The sequence below is a fragment of the Erinaceus europaeus genome, chromosome 11, assembly GCF_950295315.1.
Source record: "Erinaceus europaeus chromosome 11, mEriEur2.1, whole genome shotgun sequence".
Taxonomy (NCBI): Eukaryota; Metazoa; Chordata; class Mammalia; order Eulipotyphla; family Erinaceidae; genus Erinaceus; species Erinaceus europaeus.
This window is the reverse complement of record NC_080172.1, coordinates 58,172,022-58,190,961: the sequence shown is the minus strand read 5'-3', so window position 1 is coordinate 58,190,961 and position 18,940 is coordinate 58,172,022. Positions and strand designations below refer to the sequence as shown.

The 18,940-nt window shown below is 36.4% G+C and overlaps 1 protein-coding gene across 2 annotated transcripts in view; it reads left to right on the top strand.

Moving 5' to 3' along the window:
- MAN1A2 (mannosidase alpha class 1A member 2) overlaps nt 1-18,940 on the top strand; it is a 154,337-nt gene that overhangs the window by 60,259 nt on the left and 75,138 nt on the right. For both annotated transcript variants that reach the window (XR_009552576.1, XM_007525496.3), the window contains exons 6-7: nt 8,461-8,555; nt 16,970-17,093. Coding sequence is in view for 1 of the 2 variants with exons in the window: in XM_007525496.3 (XP_007525558.1) it covers nt 8,461-8,555; nt 16,970-17,093 (219 nt within the window). In the remaining variant the exon portion in view is untranslated. The remainder of the gene's footprint in view (nt 1-8,460; nt 8,556-16,969; nt 17,094-18,940) is intronic.

Genomic DNA, 18,940 nt, shown 5'->3' with positions numbered 1-18,940 from the left:
TAAAGAGTAGAGAAAGATACCATAATACTACTCTATCATCTCTGGAGCTCCTATCATGCTGCTCAAGGTGCTCCCATGTGTTAATGGGGATTTGAACAAGGATTTCATGCCTAGTAAGTAGAATCCACACCAGTAACTCTTAATTTCAGCCCAGCATGTAGGTTTATCCTAGTTCTCAAAGCCTTTTCATATTTCTTGCTCTCTGTTCTCATACGATGCCTACCTCCTGTTATCCCTAATCCATTTGACTGGGTGCTTGGTTCTGATGTATGGCACTGCTTTCCCTCAGGCTGCTGCTGCTTTGTGCAGTATGCTTTCCTCTCACAGGCCTCTGGGACTTTGTTTGCTTACTGTCCCCTGGTTGGGCTCAGCTCTTTCTAGGACATTGCTGTCTGCCCTTAGACTCCCTTCAGTGCAGAGACTGCTGATTTCTGAAACTTTTGGAGTGAAATGTTAAACAATGAAGGGAGGAAGAAAATAGAATTGCTTTGAAATACAATTTCAGACTCTTGTTTTTTTTATCCATGTTTGAAATTAATCAGTGTTCTTGAAAATGAAGAGCATTCTTCTTTCCATGCTTATCTAGCTATCTAGAGAAAGTGTTAAATTATTTGTGTTTTTTGCATACTTAATTTTCATACCAAAGCATGTGATTGAAAATTAATTATGAACAGTTCATATAAGTGGATTGCCTTTCACATTAGGCTCTCTCACTGAAAGTCAAAGCAGAGTGTTGAAATTTCTGTTTTTGTTGACATAAGAAAACACAACAATGTTTAAAAAGTATATGATGTTATTAGCATTTCCATATTTTGCAAATTTTATGCCTTAGACTTCAAAATGAAATATTATGAAGTGAACAGAACACATATGCTTTGGAATTAGATGCCAGAGTATTTACTCTGATTGTCTTCCATAATTGTCTTTTATAACTTCAGCTTTTTCACTTAATAGTTAATAGTTCTAAGGATTAACTTATGTGGACATCTAACATACCTGAATTAATACATAATGCTTTTTAAAATATTTTATTTTATTGGATAGAGACAGAAATCGGGGGTGGAGGGAAGGTGGTGAGGGGGAGATAGAGAGAAACAGAGACACCTACAGCACTGCTTTCCTCCTGCAGGTGGAGACTGGGGGCTTGAACTAGGATCTTTGTGTAAGGTAACATGTATTCAACCAGATGTACCACTGCATAGGCTTCTCTATTAGTCTTCTTTTGTTGCTTTTCTATGTGGCAAATATTCTGATTCTAGTGTGTGGGAAATCCTTATACCAATTTTAAAATAGGTATCATAAATTAATATCATAGGATATAGTGTACTAAAAGTAAAAAGAACTTGTTTTACTTTTTAAATATTCTTGTGCAGTAGAATTATGCTGACTACTTTACTTTTCTACTTGATTTTATTTATTTTTCTACATTTGTAATTAGTGATTTACAAAATTAAAATATAACAGGGGTACAATTTCACACTGTTTCTGTTACCAGAGTTCTAAGTTTCCATTCCCTCCATTGGAAGCTATATTAGTTGTCTCAGTATCACAGATAAGGGTTGACTGTTATTTCTTTTTTATTTTAATTAATTAATTAATTAATTTTCCCCTTTGCTGCCCTCTTTATTGTTGTTGTAGTTATTATTGTTGTTATGATGTCAATGTTGTTAGATAGGACAGAGAAAAATGGAGAGAAGACACCTGCAGATCTGCTTCACCGACTGTGAAGCAACCCCCCTGTAGGTGGGGAGCCGGGGGCTCTAACCCCGATCCTTACGCAGGTCCTTGCATTTTGTGCCATGTGCGCTTAACCTGCTGCGTTACTGCTCGACTCCCTACTGTTAATTCTGTAACTGTCTTATCTGTTTGTCTAGCTGTATACATTTTTCCCCTCATTTTTTCCTTTTTCCTTTTTTTTTCTCATTTTTTTCTATGGTCCTGCCTTCTCTTCCTTTCTAAGTTACACCTACCTATTACTGCTTCTGAATATTTTTCTTCTTCTTTTTTAAAAATTTTTTAAAATTAATTAATTTACCCTTTTGTTGCCCTTGTTTTTTAATTGTTGTTGTAGTTATTGTTGTTGTTATTGATGCTGTCGTTGTTAGATAGGACAGAGAGAAATGGAGAGAGGAGGGTAAGACAGACAGGAGAGAGACAACTGTAGACCTGCTTCACTACCTGTGAATCGACTCCCCTGCAGGTGGGGAGCTGGAAATCGGGATCCTAACGCAGGTCCTTGCACTTCACACCACATGCACTTAACCCACTGCGCTACTGCCTGACTCCCTTTTCCTCATCTTTCTTTGGGTCCTGATGGAATTGGGGTTGAAAACCCTGTAGTCATCTTCCCCTAACATTTCTCTTCTTCTGGGAGAATGGACCAAAATTCTTTTGGGGGTGCCAAAAGTGAGAGTTCTGGCTTTTGTAATTTCTTCTTTGCTGGACATGGTCATTGGCAGATCAGTCCATCCCCCCCACCCCCCCGCCTGTTTCTATCTGGAAAGAATAGAAACTATTCTAGGACTAGGGCTCTGGAGAGGTGAGATTTGGGACACATTGATGAGGTAGTCAGCCCATGAAATTCAGGATGGAATCATAGTAACATCTGCAACTTTGTGTCTGAAAGGCAGTAAGTTATAAGGCAGGGCAAAATGTTTAATTAGAAAGAAATTAGGAGGGGGCCTGGAGGTAGCCCAGTGGGTTAAGTGCACATGGCGAGAAGCATTAAGGACTGGCATAAGGATCCCAGTTCGAGTACCTGGCTCCCCACCTCCAAGGGGGGTCACTTTACAAGTGGTGAAGCAGGTATCTATCTTTCTCTCCCCCTCTGTCTTCCCCTCCTCTCTTGACTTCTCTCTGTTCTATCCAGCAACAACAGCAACAATGGCAACAAGCAACTGCAGCAACATGGAAAAAATGGCCTCCAGGAGCAGTGGATTTGCAGTGCAGGCATCCAGCCCCTGCAACAACCCTGGGGAGGGGGAGAAAGTAGGAATAGAACAGAACTTTAGGAACTTTAGGGTACTAAGAAGCTAGTAAGTCTATTTAAGTATATTCCTAGGGGCCATGACTAGTGATTTTTGCCTGAACAACATGCAGGTGGGCTAAACATATTGTCTGGGAAGATCTAGTCAGAGATCTAGAATTAGTCAGAGAGTAGAACTAGAAAGCTGGACACGGGCAGAGACTAGCTCCCAAACTTGAAAAAATATATAAATACTATTAACTGTTTACCACATCAGTATGACCTGGGGCCCACTTATATTCATATTTAGCACAGGAGTCTCTATAACCTCTGAGTCCCTGTCTGTCTGAGCTCAAAGTGGATGGTCGCAGCTGGGAACATTCTAGGCTGCACTCATTTTAGGACCAATCTTCATTGAGTGGCAGTTTACTTAATTTTATTGAAAGTCTGATCTACATCTGTTCTAGGAAACTAACAGTAGATCCCTGGGATTTTTCTTAAATTTGATAATATATAGAAAACTAACCAAATATGATGTCATTATAATAGTGGGTACATTGTCAATTCCTGCCTCTGATATAAGTGAGAAATTTGTGATTTTTTTTTTTTTGCATGGTATGAGGACCTTTTACTTTAAGATAACATGTAACTAGAATAAAGAATATTGGGGCTGGGTGGTGGTGTATCTGGTTAAATGCACATAGTACTATGAGCAAGGACCTGGATTTGAACCCCTGCTGCCCACCTGCAGCAGGGATCCTTCACATGTGCTGAAGTTTCTCAAGCAGTGAAGCAAGTCTACAGGTGTCTGTCTTTTTCTCTCCCTCTTTCCCCTACCCTCTCAATTTTTCTCTGTCCTATCAAATAAAATCATGTGGGTGGGGTGGGGTTTGGCCATCAGGAGTGGTGGATTCATAAGGCTGGCACTGAGCCCCAGTGACTGGAGACAAAAAAAGATTATTTATATGCATTCTGTTTTCTGATCTTGGGAACCAGCTGAAGGTTTTATGCCATCTTCTCTCTCCTATTGATTTACTAATATCATAAATGTGAGGCTTTATAATTTTATTCTCAGAACAAGACAATTTATATTAAATATTAACAAGTTAAAAAATCTTGGTGATTTATTTTGTTTACTTGATGCTAGTCTCAAATATATGGTGTTTACTATACAGGATTATTTTTTCTTATTTTATAATGGTTATCAAAGTGACATCGCTTCTTGAGTAAGATAACAATTTATTAAGATAACCTATCTGAAATTTGTCAGGTAGAATAGTTATGTATAGTTTATTACATGTTTCACAGAAGGACAAAATCAAAGAAACAATAATACAACCTATCTTTACTAAAATATATATATATATATATATATATTTTTTTTTTTGCCTCCAGGATTATTGCTGGGGCTTGGTGCTAGCACCATGAATCCATTGCTTTTGGTGGTGATTTTATTCCATTTTATTAGATAGGACAGAGAGAAATTGAGAGAGGAGGGGAGATAGAGAGGGAGAGAGATAGACACTTGTAGACATGCTTTGTGTGAAGCAGACTCCTGTAGGAGGGGAGCAGGGTCTCGAACTTAGATCCTTGAGGAGGTCTTTGTGCTTACTACTATGTTTGCTTAACCAGGTGTGCCACCATCAACCCATACCCCCCCAAAAAAATCTTTATATCCTATAGGCAAAATAATTTTTGTGTAAGTTCAGTTTTTTGTTGTTGTTTTTTTAAAGAATATCCTGCTTTGATCTTAAGTCCTACAAGTACAGTTCTAAATTAGAGGAAGTATCATTATGCTAATTGTTCCTGGGTAAAATATTAGCCATTATAATCCTTACTGCAGTAGTTAACATTTTATTTTTGGAAAGCCTGATTTTGCTTCATAAATTTTAAATTCTATTAAAATTCAACCCCTTTGTTGTCTCTATAGATATACTGACAGTTTGAGCAAGGTACACCAACAAGCTTTGCTGATTCAGATAACAATTTTAAATCTACTCCTGAATATTTCCCTCTTAAATGTGTGAATTCATCTCTGTATCACTGTATACATATATATGTTCATACATGTTTAAAGCCAGAATACTAATTCCAATTCATAGTTTATGATTATAACTACTGCTTTCAGAAGTGAGAAAACTCAGCCTTTGGAGCTCAGTTCACAAAGTATCACAAATAAATAGACATTTAGGGTTGAAACCCAGGACAGGAGGTAACCATAAATTCTGCATATAACTATGTATTTAGACCACGTTGTCTTATTTCCATATATATTTAGAGTTATGCTATTATTTTTTTGCCTGGATTAGCCTCTTATTTTTTCATATTTTCTGCCTTGCATCTAAAACTTCAAGTCTCAATGCCTTTTTTTTTTTTTTTCCAATTTATTGGATAGAAATAGCCAGAAATTGAGAAGGAATGGGGGATAGGGAGAGAGACAGACAGAGATATTTATAGCACTGCTTCACCACTTCCAAAGCTTCCTTCCAGCATGTGGGGGCTGGGAACTCGAACTGAGATCCTTGTATATTGTAACATATGCTCAACCAGGTGTGTCTCCACTGGGCCCTGCAAAATTTTTGTTTTATTTTTTTGCGGCTTATTATGCTTTTAACTTTAAGGTGTGAGAACCTTAACACCATGTGGGAACACCATGGCAACAGGGAAAACTTCATGGATGATGAAGTAGTGTTATGGTATCTCTCCCTCTCTCTACCTGAAATAATAAGAATGAAAAAAATATTGACCTTAGAACAGCTCAGTAGCATATGAACAAGACCCTGGTACTACAAAAGAGAACATAAATAGCCCACTTCTAGAAATATGTTATTCTTAAAGTAACAACATAAGTGCATAAGGCATACCTAAATTATTTCACTACAGTAGCTAATGTTTGCAATACAAGCTTAATTTTAGCCAGTGTTTGAAAAGATCAGAATTGTTATCTCTAGGGGGTTTGGCTGAATTGATTGATAACATTACCATGGAATACTACAACTCTGAAAGTAAGTTAGGCATGTTTTAACAGAGAAAAATATACTTGATTTATTCAATAAGCAAAGCAAATTATAGACCTATAGGTAGTGCTAAAGTGTGTGTGTGTGTGTGTTTGTGTGTGTTGTTCAGTCAATTATTGCATTATTTTGGCCAGTAAATAATAGCAGCTTGGACTAATATGGTTCATAAAGTGGAGAGATACAAGTTACTATAAGAAATTTGGGAGGTAAATTCAAAAGGGCTGTATGATATTTTGGAAGGGGAAAATTGGATGAAGGTATTCATCCTGTTTCTAGATTTTGGTATTATACTGATAGTAAACAACTGAATATTGTAAAAGTATTATATTATGAAAGGGAGATCATGAGTATTTTGAGTTTGAGGAGATTTTACTATATTTAAGTGGAAATCAGTAGTACATAGATGTAATGGATCAGGAACTTATTGGCAAAATCTTGACTGGAGGTAATTTGGGGAGTCAGTTGCTGTAATGCTGATAATTGAAAACAAGCACACGTAAAATTGCATGGAGAGACAATTTAAGTTAGGAGGTGAACCCTAGAATCAAGTCTTGAGAAACATAGTAGGAAATATCAGAAATGAGGATGAGTCAGTGTAGGAGGGAAGGAGATGGTAGGATTATTGGACATAAGTAAAGACTGTATATCTTGAGGAACCGGTCAGTAATAACTGAAAATTCTTTGCACTCAGATGTGTAGCTAATCCTTAGTGAGAGTCTTTTTCATTAAATGGCCAAGGGCAAAACTCATGTTGGAATAGGTTGATGCATCAGTGGTGTCAGAAGAAATGGTTATGATAAATTAAGACAATTTTAAATCTGTTGGAAAGGTACTTATGTACTGGTAGTAGGGATTATACCCATGTACAAATTCAACTGAGAAATGATAGGAAGGTCCTACTGCTGTCCAAGAGACTAATAACGACTACATAAAAAAAAAAAAAGGTAGGAGCAGTATTTTAAGAAGAAATTAGCCTGAAATTGTACTTCACTTAAGCATTCAGAACATGGAGCAGTAATTCAGCTGTAGGGGGACCAGCAAAAGAACACATCCTGGTAGAGCCTAGCTAGGTGTCTAAGAATGACCAACTTCTTGGGTTTTAAATGATTTTGCCTCACTGAAGCTTAAGAGGATTTCCTTTTAAAAAAAATTATATGTATTTATTTATTGGATAGAGTCAGCCAGAAATCGAGAGGAAGGGGAAATAACGAGAGAGACAGAGAGACACCTGTAGCCCTGCTTCACCACTTCACAGCTTCCCTCTGCAAGAGGGGACCAGGGCCCTGAACCTGGGATCTTGTGCACTATAATTTGTGCACTTAACCAGGTGTGCCACCACCTAGCCCTTAAGGGGGTTTCCTTTTAATGAGTAGAATTTCTCTTCAGTTCCTTGTCATAGGTTTATAAACCTCACACTTCATATAATCTAACAGTTTTAGGTCAGTGATATATAATTTATGGCAGATTTACTGGTTTCACTCTGTTTAAGGAATGTCACAAAACATTTTAATACCATGTTTCCTTATCTACTTGTGCCTGTTCCTTTCAGGTATTTTCTAACATCCCCCTCTAAATACGTATTGTTGGTATGCTTTGTCTAATATGATCTCAGTGTAGAACTTTGATTTATTCCAAATCTGCTGCTTACTTGAGTAATTGAATACTACTTCATCAAAAACGTGATTACAGTGAAAATGTAGAATGCTAAATAACTGATGAATTTGAAATCAATTTGAAACTTTGAGGTAATGTGCTACTATTATTACCACATTACCTATTGAGGTAATGTGCTAATATTATGGCCTATTCTTAGTTTGGGGTTTTTTAATCAGTTGTCTTCAAAGTTGGGTATACAGAACTATCTGTTGAGGTATTCTAAGATTGTTTGAAATTTTACTTTATATGTGTTGGTATATGACATGTGTTGGTATATGACATAGTTTTTAAAAGTTTGGAAATCACTGACAGCCAGGAAGTTTTGGGGTACCAAAAAAAGAAGTAGGTAATTGGGACCAAGAGGTGAAGCATTTCTACCTGTCAAAATAAACTTAGAGTATGAGCCCAAATGTTTTATTTCCTGTCAAAAATGTGCTTAAACTTAGATGGAAATGTAGAGACAAAAACTAATTTAAGGGCATCTATCCAATAAGAGTTACTATGTATTTATGTCAGTATTTGGACTAGGGCTATGTGCCCTGGATGAAAATTTCAGAGTCTAATGTTTTCTTACAGATTTTTTTTTTTGCCAACTGAAAAATAGAGATAACATTGGGTTATTTTCTTCAGTATTAAGTTCACAAACATTTCTGTGATTGACTTATGTTCCCTGGTACCAAAGAGATGCAGCTAACTTCCTGCAACTCCTTTCCCCCAGCCCCAACCTTAATGTAGACAGTACATTGCAGTATGCATCTTATGAGATGTTAGCAGGTACTTATTGCTGGCTGTAATTCATGAATATTCATGTTTTTGTCTTAGATCTTCAAGATTAAAGCAGTGCAGTTGGCTGAGAAACTCCTTCCTGCCTTTAACACGCCTACTGGGATTCCCTGGGCTATGGTGAATCTGAAAAGGTAGTTTTTATTATTGTGGTTAATCCTTCTCTGAAAGAATTAGATTAGCTGCATCCCCCTATCCTTGACTTAGTCTTAGAATTTTCTAATGATCTTCTGATTTAAAAAATTTTTTTTTTTAATTTGAAACAGTTTACCTCCCCTAACTGTACCCTGATTTCTGCTATTTTTGTTTACATCATATACACTTAGCTCTTTATCACCTACGTGGTTATAAGACACTTGTTTCTTTCATTTGCTCATCCATTTCCAATTTTTCTTTTAATGGCTCAAAACGGGTTTTTAGATTTATTTATTTATTTGTATGGCAGAGAAAAGGAAATGAAGGGAAAGAGGAAGAGACTGAGACCAGAACATCACTCAGTTCTGACATAAAGTGGTACTGGGGATCAAACCTGGGGCCTTAGTCATGCAGATCCTGTTCTCTTAATTCTGAGATATGAGATATCTCCTAACCCACAAATGTTCCTCCTCCCCTTTTTATGATCTATTTTTTTTTAGAACATACATATATGTTCTAAATATATAAAAGGAGGGGAGACACCAGAGCATTACTCTAATTTTATGCAGTTCCAGGGATCATACTCAGGTTCACAGATATACAGGGCATGCCTTCTGCTGCTGAGCCATCTCCCTGGCCCATGTCTTTCTTTCTGCTGAGCCATCTCCCTGGCCCATGTCTTTCTTTTAAGTGAAAATGAAGCACACTATTCCCTATTGCTTAAGTCTTACATATAGTAAGGATAGGTATAATTCACAGTATTGATTCCTATAGTGCTTAGTATGATATTTACATTATGGATGTTCAAAGTAGACAATATGTTATTTATAATTCTTTTGTTATAGTAACAGTTGTTTCATGTAGAAAAATGAAAGGTTTTCTTTGGACAAATTTTAAAATCACAAAGAGATACAATTAAAATTTGAATGCCTCAAAATATTTATTACAGTTAATTATCAATGACTGAAATTTTTCTCTTCAGTTTTTCTCAAAATGAAATTCATTGTCCATCTTAGTGTTGGATATCTGAAATTACATAAAAGTTTAATTTTGTTCTCTTGTCCTATACCCTTCAGAATAAAATTAGGAGCATCTGTATTTTAAGCAGACATGATTCTATTAACAATTATATTTGAGGAAAATCTGTTCTTGAGTCATTTCTTTTGTAATGGAGAATTCTTATAGAGTTTATATTGATCTCCAGAAGTCAGCATTTAATACTGAACATTAAATTTAGCTTTTTTGTTTTAAGATTTCTTGTGCTATATGTACATTGTTACATACTTACCATTTCTAATTTTGTTAACTTTATTTGATAGAGACAGCCAGAAATCAAGAGGAAAGGGGGGTAGAGAGGGGGAGAGATAGAAAGACATCTGTAACACTTCTTCACCACTCACAAGCTTTCTCCCTGCAGGTGGGGACCAGGGGTTCAAACTGTAACGTGTATTCAACCAGGTGCGCCACCACCTGGCCCCCCACTTACCTGGGTTTTTTTTTTGGTTTAGTCTAATGTCAAGTTTTCTGCTGTTTTATTTAGTACCATTGTCAGAATCTATTAATTAATTAATTAATTAATTAATTTATAAAATGGAAATATCGACAAGATCATAGGATAAGAGGGGTACAATTCCACACAGTTCCTACCACTAGATCTCTGTATCCATCTCCTCCCTTGAAAGATTTCCTATTCTTTTTTTAAAATTTTTTTATATTTATTTATTTATTTATTTTCCATTTTGTTGCCCTTGTTTTTTATTGTTGTGGTTATTATTGTTGTTATTAATGTTGTCGTTGTTAGATAGGACAGAGGAAAATGGAGAGAGGAGGGGAAGACAGAGAAGGGGAGAGAAAGATAGACACCTGCAGACCTGCTTCACCTCCTGTGAAGCGACTCGCCTGCAGTGGGGAGCCAGGGGCTCAAACAGGTATCCTTATGCCGGTCCTTGCACTTCACGCCATGTGTGCTTAACCCTCTGCACTACCACCCAAGTCCCAGCTTTCCTATTCTTTATCCCTCTGGGAGTATGGATCCAGGATCATTATGGGGTGCAGAAGGTGGAAGGTCTAGATTCTGTAACTGTTTCCATGTTGACCATGGGCATTGGCAGGTTAATCCATACTCCCAGCCTGTCTCTCTCTTTCCCTAGTGAGGCCTGGATCTGGGGAGGCAGGGTTCCAGGAGACATCGGTGGGGTCATCTGCTCAGGGAAGTCAGGTTGGCATCATGGTAGCATCTGGAACCTGGTGGCTGAAAAGCATTAAGATAAAAAGCAGAACAAATTGTTAACTAATCATGAACCTGAAGACAAGAATATTGCAGGTGAAGATTTTTTTTGGGGGGGTCTTCATTTTGGAATAAGCTAGTAGGTCAACTTTAGGTATATTCCAAAGGGCCCATGACTTTACTAGTTTTTGCCTGAGTCCATAGTCAGAATCTTACACAACTTTCTTACATAATGTTAAGTTGAATTTAATATAAAATGTGAAATGAATAGAGATGGCAGGGCATTTAAAAATGTGTAAAAAAAAAAGCAGAACAATACAGTTTCAATTGAAAAACCACAGACTGGTTGAGATGAAGCAGTGCAAAGCTCATTACATCTTGTATGTTTTATAAGTTTTAATATATAGTAGTATAAAGCAATAAAATTTGTTTAATAAAATAAGATTCAAAGATAGATAATTGAAAATGATGAAAAATGAAACACCTATGGTTCCAGTTTAAAAAGCTTAAGAAAGAACAAAGGAATTCTAAGAAAGGAAATAATACAAATAAAGCAGAAATTGATGAAATAGAAAATGGAGTAAATCTAATTTTAACTAACATCATACTTTTGTGCTCCTCCCCCTTTCTGTGTCTGTGGATACTTAGAACAAAACTCTTGCTTTTTTCTTCTGTTCATCAGGTTCAATAGTTTCATTGGTCGATCTCCATGTTTGCTGACTCTTAATGTTGTTAAAATCTTCTTTTAAATACATCCAATATATATGTATGTATGTATATATATATATATATATAGAGAGAGAGAGAGAGAGAGTTTATCTTTTTTGATCTATGGTAAACATTTTCTTGTTTTACTAGGAACAGTTACAATAGATGCTATGTTTGAATCATCTTCAACTTGGCCTTTTATCTATTTTTAATATCAAATAATAATCAATTGTTTGATATTTATTATTATTATTTTTTAATTTTTTTATTTAAGAAAGGATTAATTAACAAAACCATAGGGTAGGATGGGTACAACTCCACACAATTCCCACCACCCAATCTCCATATCCCACCCCCTCCCCTGATAGCTTTCCCATTCTCTATCCCTCTGGGAGCATGGACCCAGGGTCATTGTGGGTTGCAGAAGGTAGAAGGTCTGGCTTCTGTAATTGCTTCCCCGCTGAACATGGGCGTTGACTGGTCGGTCCATACTCCCAGTCTGCCTTTCTCTTTCCCTGCTAGGATGGGTCTCTGGGGAAGCGGAGCTCCAGGACACATTGGTGGGGTCTTCAGTCCAGGGAAGCCTGGCCAGCATCCTGATGGCATCTGGAACCTGGTGATTGAAAAGACAGTTAACGTACGAAGCCAAACAAATTGTTGAGTAATCATGGACCCAAAGTTTGGAATAGTGGAGAGGAAGTGTTAGGGAGGTACTCACTGCAAACTCTAGTATACTTCTGCTTTCAGGTATATATTTTGCAGTAGTTTATGGATACGTGTGAACATAAGCTCTCTCTCACAGAAACTGGTGTATATCTAGGTTTTGGGACTTTGTTAGAAAGTGAACCACCTGAGATGAAATTAGAGTGTACTATTAAAGGAAAGGTCTCACCCGAGTAATGAAGCTGAAGGGTTGTCATTCCACACGTGAAGTCTCTGGACACAGTCTGAAGTGAAGCATGTTGAGGTGGCAATCGTTGCGTTGGTTAGGTTGTGATCGGCAGATGCAATATTATTTGGTATGGATTGGGAGAGGCATACGGGAAAGTGGGCCCTATCCAAGGGTTCCAGGACTGGGGGAAGTAGGAGCTTTATAGTGGAGATGTGAGGTTCCTGCTGTTGTTTGATATTTATAATATCAAATACACAATAATTTTTAACCTGTTATTAATAGTATGTTACAAGAGTCTAAGATTACAATGTATAGTTCCACACCACCAAAGTTCTGTATATTGACCCTTCCATCTCCCAAAGGTAACCACTATAGTTCTCATGAATTTTATAGTTTGCTTGCTTCTGTTTTGTTTAGATTTTTTTCTCTTTGTTTTGGCAAGCTCATGTAAATCCAATCTCTAGATTCTACATATGAGTGAAGACATCTGGCAGTTGTCATTCATCTCTACGTATTTTGCTAAGCGTAGTCACCTCCAGTTCCATCTATTTTGTTACAAAGGACACAATATCATTTTATTTGATTTCAAAAAAGTTATATTCCATGGAATGTATATCCCATAACTCTTTTAGCCAGTCATCTGGTGATGGGCATTTAGGCTGCTTCCACTCTTTGGCTATTGTGAATATTGCAGCTATTAACATAGGGGTGCATATGTCTCTTCTAATTAGTGCTTGAGTGTCCACTGGATAAACCAAGAATGGTTTATCCAATGGATAATACCCAAGAATGGTATTGCTGGATCACAGGGTACTTCCATATTTATTTGTTTAAGGACTATCCATTACAGTCTTCCAAAGGGGCTACATTGGTTTGCATATCCACTAGCAATGTAGCAAAGTTCCCTTTTCTCCACTGTTTCTCTGACACCTGTCATTTCCTGGTTTGCTGATGTAAGCCATTCTAGGTGTGAGGTGGATTTCAGTGTAGTTTTAATTTGCATTTCTCTACTGATAAGTGAAGTGGAACATTTATTCATGTGTCTGTAGGCCACGTGTATCTTCTTTAGAAAACTGTCTGTTGGGAGTTGGGCAGTAGCGCAGTGTAGGCCACGTGTATCTTCTTTAGAAAACTGTCTGTTGGGAGTTGGGCAGTAGCACAATGTGTTAAACACACATGGTGCAAAGCGCAAGGACAGGAGTAAGGATCCCAGTTTGAGCCCTCGGCTCCCCACCTGCAGGGGAGTCACTTCACAGGTAGTGAAGCAGGTCTGCAGGTGTCTTTCTTTCCCCCTCTCTGTCTTCCCCTCCTCTCTATTTCTGTCTGTCCTAACAACAACATCAATAATAACTACAAAAATAAAACAACAAGGGCAACAAAAGGGAAATAAATAAATAAATATTTAAAAACCCCTCTATTTAGTGTTTTGGCCCACTTTTTTATTAGGTTATTTTTGCTTCTTTTGTAGATCTGTATCAATTCTATATAGATGTTTGATACCAGTTGCTTCTCTGATGTTTGATATGTAAATATCTTCTCCCATTCACTTGATTGCTTGGTTACCCCTGTGTAGTTTACTTCTGATGTGTAGAAGCTTTTTAGTTTCATGTAATCCTATTTATTTACTCTTTTCATTTCCCGCACCCAAGGGGTTGAGTCTTTAAATATATCTTACATATGAAGGTCCTGCAAATTTTCACCAATATTTTCTTTTATAAATTTTAGAGTTTCTGGTCCAATATCTAGATAATTAATCCATTTTTTATTTGACCTTGATGTTTGGTGTTAGGTGGTGGTCTACATGTGTCTGTCCAGTTTTCCCAACACCATTTGTTGAAGAGACCTTCTTTATTACGCCATTGAATGACTTTGGCCCCCTTTTTATATATTAGGTGGTTGCATATGTATGGACTCATTTCTGGGCTTTTGATTATGCTCCATTGATGCAGGAATCCATTTTTATTCCAGTACTGTGCTGTTTTGATTACTATTGTTTTGCAGTAGAAAGTGACGTTGGGGAGTGTGATACCTCCATATTTTTCCTTTTTTTCTTAAAAGTCCGTAACCTGCTCTTTTTAGATTACCTTTTCATTTGAACGAATCATATACTGAATATGTCCTGGATATTCTGAAGATTTTATTGTAGAAGGGATAATAAAATAAAAAAAATAAAAATAGCTTAATTGGATAGTGTTTTTCCATTGCTTTGTAAGTAACCACGGTTCAAGCCTACCCCCCATAGTACCACACTAAGGAAAGATTGGAAGCTGTAGTATATTCTCCCACCTTTGCCCCCCCAGTTTCACTGTCTTCTACCCCCCATGTACCACACTAAGGAAAGATTGGACGCTGTAGTATATTCTCCCACCTTTGCCCCCCCAGTTTCACTGTCTTTTTTCTCTTTGTCTGCAAAAGATAGCCTAGAGCAGTGTAACTTATGTGATTAAAAAAAAAAAAAAAAAAAAACCAAACCTCTGTGACAAGAAAAAGAAATCTAAAACTTTTCTTCTGGAGATTCTGGATTCTGCTATATTTTGCTAAGAGATATGTGTATGCTTAAAAGATGGGTGGGTATATACACATGTAAAGAAAGATACAGATAAAAGAGAAATCTAACTTACTTGGATTCAAATTTCAAACCATCTTAGTTCATTTATCTTTAACTGAATTCCTTAGATTTGGTTTCATGAATTCATGATTCTCATAGGGCTTCTAGAGGCATCAGCAGAATTCAGATACAGAATCAGACTTTCTTTCCACTTCGCCCCCGGCCCCCCACCCTGCCCCTCCAACCCCTACCAGCTGTAGTTGCTGCAAACACTGGTTTCTGATTCTGCAAGATAGAAATGACTATAAGTTTTCTATCAGATTTTGGTGGTTTGTCATATTATGGACTTTGTCTAAAAGTTGTGGAAAAATGGGGAACTTCCTCTCTGCTTACCAATTTTTCCTTTTTATGTTCAGCCTTAAATGACTTCAGATCATTGTCATTTTGTATTTTGCCCAGAGTTCATACTTTTCTTTCTTTTCTGTAAGAAAGGGTATATAAAATGTAGGGTCTTATTGGGAATACAAATTAGAAAACTTTCATTGGATTTAGTTTTAAATTAATTTTTGAAATGATGTTTAAAAGTATTAAGTTATTCATTCTGGACCATAAACATTCTCTTTGTGGACTTGTTTTAAATTTAATAGTCATGCTAGATTTGAATTCTCTTATTAATCTCAATAATTTGAGATTTTATTTTTTTGATGGGTATTTTTTTATTTTATTGAGATAAATTGTTTACATTAAATGCAATTGTTGGTACATGTGTAACATTTCTCAGTTTTTTGCAGAACACTCTCACCCCCAGCCTAGGGCTTCCTCCACCATCATGCACCTGGACCTGATGCTTCCCCCCTCAATACACACACATGCACACACATGCGTGCCTCCTCCCAGAGTCCTTTATTTTGGTGCCATACACCAAACCCAGTCCGAGTTCTACTTTTGTTTCCCCTTCCTGTTCTTATTTCTCAGCTCTGTCTATGAGTGAGATCATCTCATACTTACTCTTCTCTTTCTGGATTATCTCACTTAACATGATTCCTTCAAGTTTCATTTAAGATGAAATGAAGAAGGTGAATTCATCATTCTTAATAGCTGATTCCACCGTGTATACCACAGCTTTTTAGTCATTCATCTCTTGGTGGACACTTAGGTTGCTTCCAGGTTTTAGCTATTACAAATTGTGTTGCTGTGAACATATGTATACAGAGATCTTTTTGGATGGGTGTGTTGGGCTCCTTAAGATATATCCCCAGGAGAGGAATTGCAGGGTCATAAGGTAGGTCCATTTCTAGCCTTCTCAAAGTTCTTCAAACTGCTCTCCACAGAGGTTGGGCTAATTTGCATTCCTACCAGCAGTGCAGGAGGGTTCTTTTGTCCCCACAACCTCTCTAGCATTTGTTGTTATTATCCTTTCTGATATATGACATTTTCACAGGAATGAAGTGGTGTCTTTTCTGGGAATTGTAACTGTTTTGTCCTCCCACTCCCATTTTACTTTACTGACACTATTGAGTAGAACTGGTGAAGGATATATATGTATTTAACTCCTTTTTATTGTTATAAAAGTTTTATTTATGGGTTGATAATGGAAAGACCATTAAATAAAGTAAAAGGTACATAACAATAATTATACTTTAGAGATACTTTGCTATGTTTTGTTTAAGGAGAACAGTAAGACCATATATTTGAATTGAGTAGATATGCACTAACATTTTTTTTTTAACTTATATGTTGCCTGGTAGGGGGAAGATAGGTGAGAATAGAGTGACATATACTTGCTAGATACTTTACTATAGTTTGGCTTTCAAGCTGTATGGATACATTACCTATTCAGATATATCGAAAAAAAAACACAAATATATCAGACATAATAAAATAAAATATTGTCTATAAGTAAGTTGTTATGTAGAGATGATAATTTCTGTGAGAACTTACTAAAAATCTTTGTATTTATTAAAAATGGTTTGGCCTTTTTCCAACTCTGTTTCTGCTTTTTCTTTTTTTTTTTTTTTTAACCTTTGTTTTCATTCAGTGGAGTCGGGAGAAACTGGGGCTGGGCCTCTGCAGGTAGCAGCATTCTTGCCGAATTTGGTACACTACACATGGAGTTTGTCCACCTCAGCTACTTGACAGGGGACCCAGTTTACTATAAAAAGGTCAGTTTTCTTGTCTTCTTTGTTATAAGTATTCTTTATAGTATAACCAAAGAGAGCTGAGAGGTAGCTCCCGTTTAGAGCATATGCCTTACAGTGCATAAACACCTTGGTTTGAGCCATGGTTAGCACCAGAGAAGCTCCACAGTGGTGCCATGGTGCCTCTCCTCTTTCTGTTTCTCTAAAATAGAAAGAATGAAAGAAGTCTGCCTGGGAGCAACAGAATCAACACATTCATACCCTCCCTTCCCCCGTGCCAAGGAAAGAAGAAAAAGAAAAGAAAGAAGATTAACCAGAAATCTCTTTAATACTTAGAAAACGTTTGCCTTTCTAGGAGTAGGTTTAGCAAAACCCTGGGTATTATTATTTCTTATCTTAAGAAGTGTTCTTTATCTGTAGGACATATTCTAGATATTTATTGTTTAAGAAGTTGTAACTAGGATTATATATTTTAAGAATCCCATTGCTATCTATATTTGGTATTGTGCTAAATTCCCTCATCAGCATTGAAGACAAAGGAAACAAAATGAGCAGAAAGTCTAAGAATTAAAAGGGGAGAAAGAAAAATCTTAGTTATTTAAAGATTTCATGGTTACTAAAATACTAAGCGTGTTTACAATTGTCAGAAATAAGAATATAATATATTTTTAATAGAAAGTCAGCACAGACTACTTAAAAAAAAAAAAAGCATTTCTATGTACCAAAGCAGCTATAACAGATGGAACAGTATCATTTACATATGTGCAGTGCTGTATATGTGATGCTTAAGTGTTCAAACTTTTTTTTTGAAAGTAAGAGATATTTAAAAGTATCATTCATGTGTGCTTTCTTAAAAATAAATATAAAAGAATTTAAAATTCAAAACAATCAAAATATGAGATGTATCATGCTTATGTATAGGTATACAATATCATAAAAATTAGCTCCAATTAATCTATAACACTAGTTTAAGATCATTTAAATCTGTAATTGCTTCTTTTTTAAAGAAGACAATATGACAAGATACTCTGAAGTTATGTAGAAGAAAAACACTGAAGACACTCTTGAAGAAAAACGTGTTGGGTAGATGTGTATTACTTAGTTAACAACTCTGATAATGTAGATAGTCATATGATCATAATGATCCTTGTGTGATATTACATAGCTGTTTAAGACATAAACACAGCTCATTTAAAACTACTCAAGGTTGTGATCTGGGAGGTGGTGCAGTGATAAAGCTTTGGACTCTCAAGCATGAGGTCCTGAGTTCGATCCCCGGCAGCACATGTACTAGATTAATGTCTGGTTATTTCTCTCTCCTCCTGTCTTTCTCATAAATAAATAACCTTTAAAAACAAAAAAAGAACTACTCAAGATTTAAATTTAACAGAATCTATTTCAGTGAGTAGTAGTAAAATAAGAATTAAAGGTATTTATAGTGATACATTTCTTAAACTAGAGTGTGAGTAAACTCAGTATTTCTTCCTGGACATGAAATTTTTCACCTTGGAGCTGGGTGGTTGCACACATGGTTGAGTGCACATTACAGTGTTCAAGTCCCTAGTTCTCTACCCACAGGGGAAGCTTCACGAGTAGTGAAGCAGTGCTTCAGGCATCTCTCTATATATACATATATGTGTGTGTTTATTAATTTCTGTTTAAAAATAAAATAAAATAAAGATGTACTTATAGTAAGAAATTATTTCTTCATTTGAGAAGAAATTTTAGGTAAAGACAGCTAAATGTAGCTTCACATAATTTCCCTTTCCCTACTGAGAGACCAGTAGCAACAAAATTATTAAAAACCATCAAAAGTTTATCACAGCAGAAGAAAGGTTATAATCTCAAGTCATAAGCATGCATCATCTAAA